This window comes from Pan troglodytes, chromosome 19 (assembly GCF_028858775.2).
Source record: "Pan troglodytes isolate AG18354 chromosome 19, NHGRI_mPanTro3-v2.0_pri, whole genome shotgun sequence".
NCBI classification, from domain to species: Eukaryota; Metazoa; Chordata; class Mammalia; order Primates; family Hominidae; genus Pan; species Pan troglodytes.
In genome coordinates this window covers 81,361,395-81,378,143 of record NC_072417.2, presented here as the reverse complement: position 1 = coordinate 81,378,143, position 16,749 = coordinate 81,361,395, and the positions used below count along the sequence as shown (strand labels likewise).

Sequence of the window (16,749 nt, the reverse complement as noted above, 5' to 3'; positions counted from 1 at the left end):
CCCTCACTGCCTAGACACAGACCCATCAAGATCAGAAGCAGGAGGCTGAGCTGATGCAAGAATATGCAGCATGGTGTCAGCTGATGTGGTTTCGAACATCACAGAGACAACGTCCCTAGAGGTTGCTGGAGTGGGTTGTGAGAAGACCATCCAGTGTGGAACTGGAGCTCATTGTGCACATGACACCTCTCAACTCTCTTGCTTCTCTCCTTAACTGTTGGTTACTTGGTTTGCAATAGGGAAGGACTGGATTGCTGAGAAGCACTGGCATATTGTTCCCAGTTGAATATCCAGGAGTTACTTTGAGCTTCTAGAACTGAAAGTGTTTCTAAACCAACTCATATTGGAATTCTTGTAAGCCCAGGATGTATCTGAGGGTGAACACAAATTGTGCTTATTTTAAAATACATATGTACACATGTATGCATGTGTTACAGACATATGCATCTGTGTACACATATGTATGTGTATATTGATATATGCATATATATAGTATGTATACATGTGCATACACATGCATATAAATATGTGTGTATATCTCTATTTATGTGCCTGGACGTATGCATATGTATACATGTATGTGTGTGCATGCATGTGTATACATTATGTGCATAGACATGCATAGGCATACATATGTACACATGTATAGCGTATGAACATAAGCATGCGTATATATGTTTATACAGACACATGCATATGCAAACATGTGTATGCATGTGTGGTATAAGCATGCATATGCATACATATGTATGCATGTATGTATACAGATGTGGATATGCATACATGAATATACATACATGGTATATAAACATGCATATGCAGGCCAGGCACAGTGGCTCACGCCTATAATCCCAGCACTTTGGGAGACCGAGGCAGGCAGATCTCCTGAGGTCAGGAGTTTGACACCAGCCTGGCCAACACAGTGAAACCCTGTCTCTACTAAAAATACAAAAATTATCTAGGCGTGGTGGTGAGCGCCCGTAATACCAGCTACTTGGGAGGCTGAGGCAGGAGAATCGCTTGAACCCAGGAGGTGGAGGTTGCAGTGAGCCAAGATTGTGCTGCTGCACTCCAGCCTGGGCGACAGAGTGAGACTCCTCTCAAAAAATAAAATAAAATTAAATTAAATTAAAACAAAACATGCATATGCATACACGTCTAGAATATGCATGCACACGTATAACACACATGTATAGACGTATGCACACATATGCATACATGTATGTATAGAATATTGTGTGTGTGTGTGTATATATATAATTCCTCATATTCTTACCTTCGAGCCTCCCCCATAGCTATTCCAAATTTGAGACAATTTACTCTTATTTCTTTAGGCCTATGACTTTACTTTGATAGAGAGGACTGACTAGAGAAGACCAAACCCAAATTCAGGTCCAGCAACTACCCATGTTGTCCTCAAACTTCAGAATCTTATCTCAAGTGTCTTCACTGACACTGCAGGCATGCTCTGGGAGACTGAGTGTGACCCACAGGTGCCAGCCCCGTGTGCTCTTAACCTTGAAGATACCATCAGCTGCTTCCCACAAGCAGTAAGCATGGCTGTTTCTTTCTGGGCCATGGGGTGTGGCTGGGGAGCAAATCAGTCCTGACTCCAGCTGCATTAACCACGCCATCATACCTCCCCATGACGATGCTGTGACTTGTATCTGGTTTTCCAATCTGGTTCCTGGGCCTAACCCTGCTGGGCACTAGTTAGGATGGGGTCTCTATGAGCCTGCACAAAACTCCAGTTAGAGCAAGAGCAGAGCTCTCCCGTCTGAGAAAGGAAGTTAGTACATGAAGGAGCTGGCTCCCACAGGCAGTACCGACAACGTCAAGGAGACCACAGTCCTTGAAGCACTTCCTGATGACCCCAATTATTCCTAGCAGCCATGGTAATAAACACTCCGGAGCACCTCTCCAATGACGTCTGTGACAACCGTCCAGGGTCACATACTGCTAACTTCCAACCTCAAGGCGGAAACCATCTTCCTGCCTGGCTGCTCCTGCTTAGGGAGAAGGGCTAGGCCTGGAAGGGTCTGCAGCTCCAGCGGGCAGATATTCTGGGGAGAAGCAGGACTTCAGAACACCTCTCAGGCCTCATCCAACAACCCCTAAAAACTGCATTAATGTGCACAGAAGAACCGATGGCCCATAGGAGACCCATGTTCTGGTTTGCTGGGGGAGGCTGGGTGGGAAGGGCAGCTTTGGTAACTACCAGCCACAGGGCACTTGTGTACATTTGAGTCACTTCCATGTGACCCTTAGCAAAGACACAAATAGACCCTTTGATGTGTGGGTCCCTCACCAAGAAGCCATGCATTTGCAGGGCGTTGCAGAGGGGACTCTGTGCTCCTTCCGCCTCCTTGCCTCCTCCTGCTTCCTCTTCCTTTTGGTGAAAGGAAAACACAGGGAAAAGACAAGGAAAGGCCATGAGGCCTGACATTTCCTGGCTGTCACTGCCAATGAGTGCTTCAGAGTGCAAAGAGGGGACATTGAGGAGGTGACGCTGGGAAGTGGAAGCCCAGAGCCATTGCCAAGGACTGCTTGGTCAAGAACAGGCTGCAGGTCAGATACAGTGGCTCACACCTGTAATCCCAGCACTTTGGGAGACCAAGGCGGGCTGATCACTTGAGGTCAGGAGTTCAAGACCAGCCTGGTCAAGATGGTGAAACCTCACCTATACTAAAGATACAAAAATTAGCTGAGCGTGGTGGCATGGGCCTGTAGTCCCAGGTACTCGGGAGGGTGAGGCAGCAGAATCGCTTGAACCCAGGAGGCGGAGGTTGCAGTGAGCTGAGATCACACCACTGCACTCCAGCCTGGGTGACAGAGCAAGACTCCATCTCAAAAAAAAAAAAAAAAAAAAAAACAGGCTGCCAAGAGTGTGCTGAGCCCTCTGGAGCTGGGAGAATGTTGGATGTAAGGCCCTTGCTGGACCTGCTGTCCAAAGGGTCTTTCACTCATTTGTTCATTTGTTCCTTCATTGGTTCATGCAGTTTGCATGGACTGAAATGCTGGCTGACTGCAGGCAGTGAGAACTCGGAGCTCAACTCAACAGCTCAGATTCTTGCCCTCAAGAAGCTTCCATTCTAGAGGGTGAGGCTCACAATAAACAAGTTGCAGACACTAGTCAGTCATCTCATCTAACAAAAATACTGGGTAGCTATGTTATTAAATTAAATACATGCAGGAAAAGAAATTGCCCATTATAGGGAATGAGAACCTATATACACCCACCCTAAGCCAAACTGTTAAATATAAATCTGGACTGGGGGTTGGGGGTAGAAAGAGGCTCATCTCAAATGCTTCACCTTTTGGGGTCTGAACCAGCCACTTGCTGGCGGCAACCTCTGCCTCCCGGGTTCAAGTGATTCTGCTGCCTCAGCCTCCCAAGTAGCTGGGACTACAGGCCCATGCCACCATGCTCAGCTAATTTTTGTATCTTTAGTATAGGTGAGGTTTCACCATCTTGGTCAGGCTGGTCTCGAACTCCTGACCTCAAGTGATCAGCCCACCTTGGTCTCCTAAAGTGCTGGGATTACAGGTGTGAGCCACTGTATCCGACCTGCAGCCTGTTCTTGACCATCTTCTGATGATGGTTCTGTCTGCACAGAGGTGAGAGGCAGCAGACCAGCCTCCTAAAGAGCCTACATGTGGGCAAGTACCTCCTTCACTTACCCTGTGCCCAGGCTGTGACCGGCCAAAGAGCACCTCGGAGACGTCCACACCATCAAAGCGCCGTCCTTGAGGTAAGCTGGCCTGGGCCAGGGCTACCACAGTCGGAAAAATGTCCAGCACACTGCGGAAATAACAAGACTGAGTTGTCCCCAGCTCTTCTGACTCGCTCCCTGACCCTGCCGTGTCAACACCCACCTGAACCAGCCCAGAGCAAGCACCGACAGCCTCTCCTATGGGCTGACTTAACTTCTCTACCTGCTTGTTTTTCCTTCCAGTTCCACCTGGATTTCTGCTCCTACAAGAGGCAGAATGGTGCAGTGGTTCAGCACCCAGGCTCTGCAGCCAGCTGTTGCCTGGGCTCAAATCCCAGCTCTGCCACATATCTAGCTTCTCAATGCCTCAGTTTTCAATTCTCTAAGATGGGTATGATATTTTAATAATATAGTAGTCCCCCCTTATCAGAGAGAGACACATTCTAAGGGCCTCAGTGAATGCCTGGAACCTTGGATTGTACCAAACCTGATTGCCATAAATCAAACATGTTTATTCTTAATTTTTTTCAGAGACAGAGTCTTGCTCTGTCATCCAGGCTGGAGTGCAGTGTGTGATCATAATTCACTGTAACCTTGAACTCCTGGGCTGAAGTAATTCTCGTCTGACTCCAAGAGTAGCTGGGACTACAAGCATGTACCACCACACCTACAAGATTTCTTTGTTGTTTTATTGATTTTTATTTATTTATTTATTTATTTATTTATTTATTTATTTATTGTACAGACAAGGTCTTGCTATGTTGCCTAGGCTGGTTTCAAACTCCTGGCTTCAGGTGATTCTCCTGCCTCAGCCTCCCAAAGTGTTGGGATTGCAGACACGAGCCACTGTGCCCGATCAGAACACGTTTCTGTTCATGTCTTCCATTCACAAATGTAATGACTTTTCCATCTTAACTAAGTACTTACCATGAACTGTGGCCATAACTTTTGCAGTTTGAGGTGCAACAGCAAAATTAGCACAAATTTCTTTTTCCTTCTTTACAATTTCATGGATAGGAAATTCATTCTTGGTGGCTTATGCCTGTAATCTCAGCACTTTGGGAGGTCAAGGTGGGTGGATCAGTTGATTTTGTTCTGACATGAACAAAATCCACCAAAATGTGAATAAAGGCTGAACAATGGCCATGTGAACAATGGCCGGTTTGAGACCAGCCTGGGCAATAGGGCAAAATCCCATCTCTACCAAAAAAAACAAAAAGAAAAAACAAAAAAATAGAAGATTCATTCTCACCATAGATCTTAACAACCTCAGCATATAATTTCTTTTTCTTTCCCTTTTTTTTTTTTTTTTTTTTTGAGATGGAGTCTTGTTCTGTTGCCCAGGCTGGAGGTGCAGTGTTGCAACCTTGGCTCACTGCAGCCTCTGCCTCCAGGGTTCAAGCGATTCTCCTGCATCAGCCTCCTAAGTAGTTGGGTCTACAGGTGCATGCCAACACACCCAGCTAATTTTTGTATTTTTAGTAGAGATGGGGTTTCGCCGTGTTGGCCAGGTTGGTCTCAAACTCCTGACCTCAAGTGATCCACCTGCCTCAGCCTCCCGAAGTGCTGAGATTACAGGCAGGAGCCACTGCACTCAGCCTTCTTTCCTTATTAAGTCAAGAACTTCACCTTTCACTTAAAGGAAGCACATTTCTGCTTCTCTTTGGCATATTCGAATTGCCCACATCACTGCTCTTGCACGTTGGGGCCATTAGTAAGTAAAAATAAGTGTGACTGGAACACAAGCACTGCTATATCTCGACAATGAATCTGATAACTGAGATGGCTACTAAGTGACTACCAGGCAGGTAGCGTATACAGCGTGGATCCACCGGACAAAGGGCAGACTCGTCCAGGGCGTTACGGGGTGGGTGGGATGGTGCCAGACTTCACCACACTCCTCAGAATGTGCACAATTTAAAACTTAGATTCATTTCTGTAATTTTTCATTTAATATTTATAGACCATGGTTGATCACAGGTAACTAAAACTGCAGAAAGTGAAACCGTGGATAAAGGAGGACTGCTGTATTGGTGCCAGCTCACAGGTGGTTGTGTGCATGAAACACACATGTAAGGCACAGAGAAGAAGACCTGGCACTCAGAAAGTCCTCACTGGATGTTTGTGTCTTAATGATTCACAAGGGTAATCCCTGTGAGCCCACCTAAGAACTGAGGCATTCTACCTGTCACCAGCTTGGTGACAGCCATTTCCTTAGAGGAAACAGTGTGGGACAGGGGTCCACAAGAGAATATTCACTGCATTTTCCATTAGGCGGGTCTCTGTGTTATAAAAGATTTAGTTTTTGTTCAAAATGCCATGATATGTGGAACATTCCACCGGCTTTATTTTAGCTCTTTTAGTCCATTACAAAGTAGTGAATGCGGCCAGGTGCGGTGCCTCACGCCTGTAATCCCAACACTTTGGAAGGCTGAGGTGGGTGGATCACCTGAGGTCAGAAGTTTGAGACCAGCCTGGCCAACATGGCGAAACCCTGTCTCTACTAAAAATACAAAAATTAGCTGGGTGTGGTGGCACACGCCTGTAATCCCAGCTACTTGGGAGGCTGAGGCAGGTGAATGGCTTGAACCTGGGAGGTGGAGGTTGCAGTGAGCCGAGATTGCACCACTGCACTCCGGCCTGGGTGAAAGAGCAAGACTCTGTCTCCAAAAATAAATAAATAAATAAAAATAGCGAATGTTTATGGTAGAAAAAATGAGAGCATCCGGAAATATAAAAGAGAGAACAACACACACTTAGTCCATCACCCAAAGGCAGCCATTGTTCATATTTTAGTGGATTTTGTTCATGTGACTTTTTTTAAAGCCATATGGTGCAAGGTTACTCTACCTACGGCACATCTTCCTCCAGCCTGTTGTGCTCATGTTGGGGGAAAAAAAGTCTTCCGCGAGAACAGAGAGGCTGCCCCTTCAACAGAGCCGTTTATATGATGGCCAGGCCAACTGGAAGTCAGCGGGGCTTACTGGAGCCAGGAGGGCTGAGCTAATGCGAAGCTGGACTTTCCCAAGAAAGAGGCCCTGGTAGCCCTGAGGCTGGGCGCAGCAGCAGAGTTCAGGCTTTCGCATGCACCATTCATCAGGAAGCCTCCAGGGCCACAAATCCCCACTTTCCCCAATCTGATATCTGAGGGGCTGGGGGGATATCCGCCCTCTAAGGGGGCTGCAGAAAGGACCTGCTCTGAGGCTCCGTCTCCTGTTGGCCATCTCCTTCTCCTCTCCAGGGCTCTACCTACAACCCCAGGCAGAATCTCTCCACTGACTACAGTACAGAGTGTTTCTGTTTGCCTTTGGCTCCCACAGTCCATGGAGCTGGTGGCTTATCTCTTAAGAAACAAGCTCCAGGACCTGGCACCCCACTCTGATGCAAAGTCAAGAATGCAGAGTCAGCACTCGCAGAGCACGGAACAGTCCAGAAACCTGTCCAGAGTCCAAGGTTCCTGCCACAAACCGGAAAGCAAAACGGACCACAAAGCAGTCTGAAAAGGCCGCGGTGGTTTGGAGCTGTTTGCTCGAGTTTTCTCTAAATTGTGCCCCTAAGAGAGATCAGCGTCACAGATGGGTCAAATCAGTCAGCAAGAGAAACAGGATCTGCGTTCGATTTTGGAAAGTATTGTGTACTTTCTTTTTCCATCTGATTTCCCCCCACTACTCTCTCCTGAGGTTTAGCATCCTAATTATATAGCACTAAGTCTAATGTTCACGGAATCCTAATGTCTCAGGCTTTGGCAAGAACTTCAGAGGTACCTAGTCCACCCGGAGCACAAAGAAAGCCTCTCGCCCATGAGAAAAGCTTCAACATGTCCAGTGACTCAGGCCACTCGAGGCAGCCCCATCCCGATTTGGCAAGCTTGGGCTGTCAAATAGTCCTTCCTTAAGTAACAGAAAAAGCCAAGCCCCTGAGCTTAGCCCTGGAAGAGGGAGACGGTCCCTGGCACATGCAGCCCAAAGTCATCCCAGGGCTGGGCCCCCAGCCTACATGAGAACTTGAAGAAAGCATCCGCCCTACTAAGGCTACCAAGGGCACCCCAGCTACTCCAAACCTCAAACCCCACCAAAGAAATTGGGCCTGGGAGTCTTTAAAACCTCGGAGAAAGAGACAAAATAAATACAAACCTATACTTTAAAGTTTCCCCTGTTCGTTTCGGTGCCCGGCTTTTGGCAGAGCCACACTGCAGCTTTCATGGGACCTGGGCACTTCTGCCTTCATGGGTCTCTTCCTTCATTAAAAAAAAAAAAAAAAAAAAAAAAGGACCGGGCACAGTGGCTCACAGTTGTAATCTCAGCACTTTGGGAGGCTGAGGAGGGTGAATCACCTGAGGTCAGGAGTTCCAGACCAGCCCGGCCAACATGGTGAATCCCTGTCTCTACTAAAAATACAAAACAAATTAGCCAGGCATGGTGGCAGGCACCTGTAATCCCAGCTACCCGGGAGGCTGAGGCAGGAGAATCACTTGAACCCAGGAGGTGGAGGTTGCAGTGATCCGAGATCGTGCCATTGCACTCCAGCCTGAGTGACAAGAGGGAAACTCCATCTTAAAAAAAAAAAAAAAATTCCAAAATTCCATGGACTCTGGCACTATGCCTCATGGGTCTGATGGAGAAGTGGTTCCCAGCCTCTGATGGGATGAAACCCCACTTCAGTGGGCTTTTTGGTTGTGACAAGGGCAGCCATGAACCCACTCGTGATAACAGGAGAAGGCTGAGATTGCTCTGCACAATGGCACAAAAGGCTGTCCTCAGAGTGGGCAGGGTGACATCTTTGCAGGTTGCATTGCCCTTATGAAAATATGTGCTTTTTCTTTCCTGTGGCTCTGGTCACCCCAGGCTCTGAAGGTTGTTCGTAGGAAGGGTGCATATTTGTGTTCTTATCCAAGGGGTTGCTGAAGGAACCTAGGAGTGGAGATGGGGCAGTGGTGGCGAGGAGGATGCAGAAAGGCCTGACCTGCCAGGCAGATCATCTGAGGTCAGGAGTTTGAGACCAGCCTGGCCAACATGATAAAACCCTGTCTCTACTAAAAAGACAAAAATTAGCCGGGCATGGTGGCGCATGCCTGTAGTCCCAGCTACTGGGGAGACTGAGGCAGGAGAATCACTTGAACCCGGGAAGCAGAGGTTGCAGTGAGCCGAGATCACATCATTGCACTCCAGCCTGGGTGACAAGAGTGAAACTCCATCTCAAAAAGAAAGAAAGAAAGAAAGAAAGGCCTGGCCTGCTGGACCCCAAGGTGTGCAGGTGGGGGGTAGGGAAAGGGGAGTGGAAGGCCAACAGGGGGCTCGTTCCAGAAGGAACCACATGGACTTCAGGATGCATAGTATGGGAACTGAGGTGCTGTGCTGGGCAGCCCTGGGGTGGAAGGCATCCCAGGATGAAGGCGGGGGACAGAGAAGCTGAGAACGTTTTATCTGGAAAAAACGTGGATCTGATCTAAGGACAGGAAGCGAGAGGCAGGAGGGGTTTGCTTGGGGATGGATTGGAGGCGCTTGGACCTGGACAGAGACAGAGGCTTTGTGTTCATCTCTCCCGAATGAAGGCACGAAGAGAACTTCCTCTGAAGAAGAGGAAGGGACAGGGAACAGTAGGGATCATCCCTAGGCCGTGGGAGCAGTTCTTTCTTAGCACTGAGTTGTAAATTTCTTTCTGCATTTAGTTTTAACTTTTTTCCTGCATTGTTCTTCCCTGTCATTAACCCCAAGAAAAGTGAGGTGCCAACCCCTTCCTGGTCTCAGCCGTGGAGATATGAGGGGCAAGCCTATGCTCACATTTGATGGGCAGCTTCCCTGGCACCCTCATCCACACACGGGTCCCTCTTAGAAGCCAGCATAGCCCCAGCCACATTGATTTCAGGGAGAACCAGGGTCGCAGGGGTCCCAGAGCATCAGGGGATGCCCCCCAGCAAACCAAGTGCTTCTTACAGAGTAAAGAGAGCTGCCAAGAATGGGGGTGGGGGTGAAACCACCTCCACCAACCACCACTACCCACTGCCAGATCCAGGGAGGAGGAGAGGACTTGGAAAGGCGACATGTGGTTAGGCCCTGCCTGTAGGTGACAGCTAAATCACAAGACACTGATGTGAGCACAGCCTCCTCGTAGCTTTTACTTCCAAGACCGGTGCCTTGGGACAGGCCAGAACCAGCTGAATCCCTCTTCCACACACCTGACTGTCTTTCAGAGCCACGAGGTAGCCCAGGGAGTTACCTCTTCTGGCTACACAGCAGCTTTAGCTGTTTTTCTATTTTTTTTTTTTTTTTTTGAGACAGAGTCTCACTGTCGCCCAGGCTGGAATGCAATGGTGCGATCTCGGCTCACTGCAACCTCCACCTCTTGGGTTCAAGCAATTCTCCTGCCTCAGGCTCCTGAGTAGCTGGGATTACAGGCACGCGCCACCACGCCCGGCTAATTTTTGTATTTTTAGTAGAGACGGGGTTTCACCATGTTGGTCAGGCTGGTCTCGAACTCCTGACCTCATGATCCGCCCGCCTCGGCCTCCCAAAGTGCTGGGATTACAGGCATGAGCCACCGCGTCCGGCCTTAGCTGTTTTTCGAATAAGATTGTTTCAAGTCCTTTTTGCCATTCTGGTCACCTCATAATTGCCCCAGTTCATCTCTGAAGGATCGATCCTCATTCGGAGCAGAGGTAGGGGTCTCCCAGCTCAGAGGCAGAGCAGGCCCTTCCCCTTCTTGTATATGGCTAAGAGAGCTTCCGCTAAAGCTGTAGTTCTCAGCCAGAGTGAGTTCATTCTCCCCGGGGACATTTGGCACTGTCTGGAAACGTTTTAATTGTACAACTTAGGGGGTGGGGTGGGGACACGATTGGCATCTAATGGGTAGAAGCCAGGGCTACTGCTAAACATCCTATAAAGCACACAGGACAGTCCTCCAAAACGAAGAGTGATCCAGCCCAAAATGCCGACCACGCCACGGTTGGGAAAGCCTGCAGCACAGTTTTAGGTTAAAACTACTGAAACTTTTCCCCATGTGCTGCCAAAGCCCTGGCCTCCTGAAGGTAAGGTAGCCCCTAAACAAAGAGCTTTCTGTCTGGTCTGCTCATGACTGCCATCTCCCCAGTCCCTGGAGTAATGATTGACCCATCGTTGGACATGGCAATAAATATCTGTGGAATAAATGCATTTTCCCCATCCTGTACTTGTGTCTGTGGAGGCAGGTCACGTGCAAGACCCTTCTTTCATCTTATGACATCACCCAGGTACACACCGATATTAACATTGGTTATCTCTAAAACCAATGGGATCCATGTGAATGGATCCCCCACCCCCTCTCCCACACATTCTCTTTTACTTTTCTGTATTCATATTTATATCAACTTGACCATTCTCTGATGCTCATAATTCCTCAGGGCCTCAAGGATATAGGTTTAAGGGACTCTGGCTTTAGTTCTTAGTGGCTTAAGGGAGTTATCTCTGATCTGGAAGATCTATATTCCTCAAGCAATGAAACAAGAGTAGGTGATATGCAGTCTGGGCGGAGGGTGCCGGGCTGGGCTCCCAACAACATGAAGCATTAGCATCAATGTCTTGAATTTGGATCATAGTACCATTCTCTGTCAAGCTGACCCTGAGGTGTCAAGGGAAAGAGAAACACACACACACAGCCTGTCCAGGCAGTAGGAAACTCCGCCCAAATTTGCTTAACATGGATTCATATGGGAAACAGCAAGAGGGTAAATCTATAGAGGTAAAACTGGCTGGCTGAAATCCAGCCTAATTTAACACCAAAAACTAGCCTTGGCTGTGTGTGATGGCTTATGCCTGTAATCCCAGTGCTTTGGGAGGCCCAGGAGGGAAGAGTGCTTGGGACCAGGAGTTCAACACCAGCCTGGGCAACACTAAGAGTCCCCATCCCTACAGAAAATTAAAAAATTAGCCAGGCATAGTGGCGCATGCCTGTAGTCCCAGCTACTTGGGAGGCTGAGATGGGAGGATTACACGAACCCAGGAGTTCAAGGCTGCAGTGAGCTATGATCTTGGCACTGCACTACAGTCTGGGCAACAGAGTGATGCCCTGTCTCTTAAAAAAATAAATAAAATAAAAGGTATATGTGTGTGTGTGTGATACACTATATTAGGTTGGTGCGAAAGTCATTGCAGTTTTTGCTACTAAAAGTAATGGCAAAAACCGCAACGACTTTTGCACCAACCTAATTTATCTCCTAGGAGGTACCCATACGGTGTATTGGTATTATCCTGGTACAATTCTGGAGCCCTCAGGCAGACACTGCCTTGGGTCACCAAACCATCCTCTCAGTCAGTTGTCTCCTCTAAGGCCCTACATTATCAACGAGATGAGGCAGTTTTATTATGGTTGACTGTAGGTGCAAACACCATTCTCCAATGAGAAGCCACTGGTTGGCTTTCTGTGAAGCAACTTGAGAGACGGCTGAGTTACTTGTCCATGTGCAGCCCGGCCCGTGAACACTTGGCCCCTCTTGATAAGCACTTTGACTACACCAAGTCAGCCCTATAAAAGCAGCCTGCCTGGCCCTTTTCCCAGGCAGCCTGACATCACAGATTCCAGGCTCTGCTGTTGTTGTCACACCTGCTGGTACCCGCTGACAGCACGCTGCCCCCTCCTGACTGTACAGGGCTGACCCGGAATTCCTGGGGGCCCCACAGGCTGCCAGGGGTGATGCCCACCCACCCCATACTTTGGCCCTGAAAGCTGTTTACCCTTTTCCCCTGGACTTTGAGTCTCTCCCCTCCTCCCCATTGGATCTAGGGAAGTCAGAGGGTGCCAATGAAGCTTGCCTGCCTCTACTCAGCTGTGTTCTTTACGCCAGAACTCATTAGGCTAATGGCAAAGAACCTTTGGAATTAGGAAATCGGTCTTTAACCAGCAGTTTTCTGAGCACATGAATGAGCACAGGGTTCTACGGAGGGTTCCCCTTGTTAGTGAACACAGGGCAGAACACAGAGAGGAAGGTCCTGTCTGAATTAGTGAAAAGCCTCCAGGATAAGTCATGGTTCCATAGCTGGGAAGATGTTGTTTTCACATAGACGCTGCACAGCCAAGTTCTTTGCCATGGAGATGGCCTCCTGGATCTGCCTTAAGGCGGCAATAAGAGTAATGGTGAGACATCACATTTACCTGATGTGATGGGTCTGCAGTGAGCTATGCAGTGAGCTTCCTTCTAATAAAGGAAGCACCCAGACACTCAGCTCATTAAGAAGCGTCATGGCCAGAGGCAGGAGGAATGTCTTCACCTAAGGATTCATTATTTCCCTGATGGCCTGGAGGGGCCACCTTTGTTCTCCACCCTCCTCCAGGGAAACTGGACATCTGGACTCCTTTCTTGGGGCCATCGGATTGCTAGAGACTAGCCGGCTTCTCACAGCCACCCCTAAGACACCTGCCTTAACCCCAAGGATGGAACAATTAGGTCTCAAAGGATCTATTGCCTCAGTCAGCTTGGCACAGGCTGAGAGGGAGATGCTGCTGCTGCCGCCTTTTCTGCACTCTCTCCAGCAGACACAGCCAGGACCCAACGCTGATGTACGTGAAACCAACCAATCCCTTCTTCACTCAGGCATTATTCCCAGAAGATGGCTCGAGTCCCACTTCACTGTTTCTCTCTCCCCTACCCTCTCCTCCCTTCTCTTCCCTTCCCTTCTTTTTAGAGATAGGGTCTTGCTATGTTGACCAGGGTAGTCTCAAACTCCTGGCCTCAGCAATCCTCCTGCCTCAGCCTCCCAAAGTGCTAGGATTACAGAAGCGAGCCTCCACATGTGGCCCCACTTCACTACTACTTTCATCACTTCTACAGTCAGAGTCTTGGAAGTGTCTGGGAACACCCAGCAAAGGCAAGTGGCGAATGACCTTCCTGAGGCCTCTAGCCACCCATGCCTCCATCTAGCCACCCATGCCTCCATGACTTTTCTTGCTCTGGGCCCCAACATCTCAAGGTAGTTTTGGTCTCATACCTTAACAAGGCAGTGCTGGTGACATTAACTGGAACTCTGCCAGGCCAATAAGCCAGTGCTGGGACCCGGTGCCCTCCTTCCCAGGTCGTCTGCTTGGCTGGACTTCCCCCTGTGAGAGGAGGGGAGGCAGCTGGTTCATCCATGGTGATAACTCGAGACTTCTTTTCAGCTAAGAGCTAGTCTCTGGGAGAACCCCTCTCTGAGTTTCCAATAACCCCAACAAAGGAATGACTTTTTTGGTAACCAGCTATTTCCCTCAACTAGCTAGTATCTTTCAAATTATGCTTTTTATTTTACTGGACTTCAGATGTAAAAAGTTGCCTCACCCTACTGAATCACCTCATTTTATTTTCTTCATGAGACCTTCCCCACTGTAAATTATTTTTTCATTTATTGATTTGCTTGTTGTGTGTCTCAACACCATGAGACTTCATCAGTCTCATGCACCTAAGACATAGTGGGGCTTAGCAAATCTTTGTTGAGTAAGTGAATTTCTCTTCCTGGTGATCATAATGTGACTGTCTGTTTAGGATGAAGAAATACAACTATTAAAGAAGGAAACTTCTGCAGCTATTTGATCTGCTCAACATCCAAGAACCGATCTGGCATGGATTTTATGGCTTTATTTTGTTTTGCTTTGCTTTGTTTTTCCTTGAATTAATGAGTTGTTCTGACGTTATGGAGACAGTGTCAGTAATAGTTCCAACCTCTTGCCTCCTGGGGGAGGTAAGAAACAACTACGTGCAATCTATGAATTTCCACTTTGGTTATTAAAGGAATTATTTTTGTAACCATTAAGTCAAAAGTGACCACCAGTATAATGATGGCTAGCGGGCTGGAAGACATGAGGTCATGCTTGATGGAAACATCCTGAATACATGTTGGGTTGCATTAACCACGGCCATCCCACCACCCCCACACACACCCCACCCTCATCCTGGTTGAGCCAAGGGCCAAGGATCCCACAAAGTTAGCGTGTGCACAGCCTTTCCAAGGCAAGTGCTGTGTGTGGCTCACACACACTGTGGTCATGCAATTTCCCTTTGTTTGGCTGGTGTGAATAATAAAAGCAATTATGTGGGGAGAAGCGTGGGGAGGAAGAAGATGAAGGCTTCTGTCGCCCTGTACTAGCACTGTTGCAAACGGAACCTTTGATGTCCCTGGCCCAGCACACCACACGGGAAATGCTCAGCATTCTTAGGACTCTTTCATAATCAGCTTTGGAGTCCCTCAAGTTTTGAAGTAAGAAACAAAACACAAAATAACTTATGTCCTATGGACTGTTTATGTTTAAGGGTGTGGGGTTCAAAAATCTAATTGGAGTCTCTGCAGGCTGAATGAGACGCTCTTTGATCTAGCCCAGCATTTCTCTAATACATCCTTCCTATCGAGAGCCACGTCTCCCATAAATACATATAGCTCCCTCCAATTTATTCACGCACTTGGAACAAAGAATCCAGAACTCCAGCAAGCACAAAACGCATTTCCACGTGGCTTTGGAATGCATGACTTATGCGTCAGCTTAGGGCCAAAGGGCAGGGAGGAAGCATCCGCTTAAAGGCATGTGCCAGGGCTTTGTAGATACTTCCACCCCCATGGGGGCATCTTTGTGGAAGCTTGGGGTATGGGTGGGTGAAAACGGGGAGCCTGTTTATCTGCATGTCCATGGTGTACACTATTCCAATAGTCTTGCTTAACCTTTGAGGCCAGATGCTAAGGAAAGATCATGGCTGTGGTTCCAGGAAACAGGCCATTAGCTCTATCGGTCAACCAGAAGGCACTGGGGTGGGCAATGGCACCAGGGTTGAACACAGGATTTGGTCTCTGCCTCCAGGATGTTTCCAGAAGGGTAAACTGACCTTTAATTAATAAATTTGCTAATTGGTCTTCACCAATTAGGGATTGGTCTAATTAATAAATTTGCTAATTAGTCTTCACCAATTAGGGATCCCTTCAAGAATTAGGGATTCTTCTCGTTTGCCACAACCTTTTGTGTTGCTCTCTTGTAGGTGACTGACTTTCCTAATACGCTCTTCAGAGAAAAACGTTTCAATGTGCTTGTCTTATTTCAGCAAAGGACTGAAAGCTGGAGGGGTTTGGAGGAATCCAGCTAGTTATAAAACAGGTGTAGTCAACAAAGCAGACAATCTCCTTGCAAAAGATTCAGGAATTAGGAGAAAGAAAAAGATTGGCTGAGAGAAGCCTCTCAGTGTGGCCACTTAAGGAGCAATCCCCTCTTTCTGTTGTACAGACTAGTTGGCTAGTGCAGGCTACATCCTGGGTTCTGGCTCTAACAGGAAGACACAATTATATATGCCAGCCACGCAGATGATCACAGGTCCACAGACCTTGTATTCTAAAGGGATTTATCTTAAAAGGGTCTAGAGTGTGAACAAGCAATTGTAAAATATTTATGTATCACCAACAGCGCAGATGCTGTCTTGCTATAAATCTCAACTTCTCACTGGTACTGCTAGGAGTGGACAAAACTTACAAAGATCTGACTGGCATTCTATCGGCCCCTAGGATTGTGTACTCTAATTATGAGATGCATATGCTTATATCAAACAGGCGTGTTGTGTTTTATCTGCACCAGCAAAGGCTAAATTCAAGGATAGCTACTCCTGATCCCCCAATATTCTTCAGTAATACCTGCTCCCACTAATGGATAGTTATTCTAAGTTAAACATAATACTAATAACAACAACAATAACATCTCGTATTTATTGAGCCCTTACTAAGTGCCAAGTTAAGTGCTCCTCAGCATGACACATGCTTCCTGGCATTATCTCATTGAATCCTTATGACAACCTCTCAAGTTAGCCACTATTGTCCCCATCTTTCAGATGGGGAAACCAAAGCTCGGAGAGGCTAAGTAATTTGCCCCCAAGTCACATAGCTAGAAAATGATAGAGCCGGCCGGGTGCAGTGGCTCACGCCTGTAATCCCAGCACTTTGGGAGGCTGAGGTGGGCAGATCACGATGTCAGGAGTTCGAGACCAGCCTGACTAACATGGTGAAACCCCATCTCTACTAAAAATACAAAAATTAGCCAGGCATGGTGGCGCATGCCTGTAATC

The 16,749-nt window shown here is 47.8% G+C and overlaps 1 protein-coding gene across 6 annotated transcripts in view; it reads right to left on the bottom strand.

Moving 5' to 3' along the window:
- The window catches only part of ARSG (arylsulfatase G), a 187,640-nt gene that overhangs the window by 46,077 nt on the left and 124,814 nt on the right, over positions 1 to 16,749 (bottom strand). For 5 of the 6 annotated variants that reach the window (XM_024350567.3, XM_511646.9, XM_024350568.2 and 2 more), the window contains 2 exons: positions 13,670 to 13,778; positions 3,682 to 3,802 (listed from right to left, as the gene is read on the bottom strand). In XM_024350567.3, coding sequence (XP_024206335.2) covers positions 3,682 to 3,802; positions 13,670 to 13,778 — 230 coding nt within the window. The remainder of the gene's footprint in view (positions 1 to 3,681; positions 3,803 to 13,669; positions 13,779 to 16,749) is intronic. The other variant, XM_054670626.2, reaches the window with a different exon arrangement.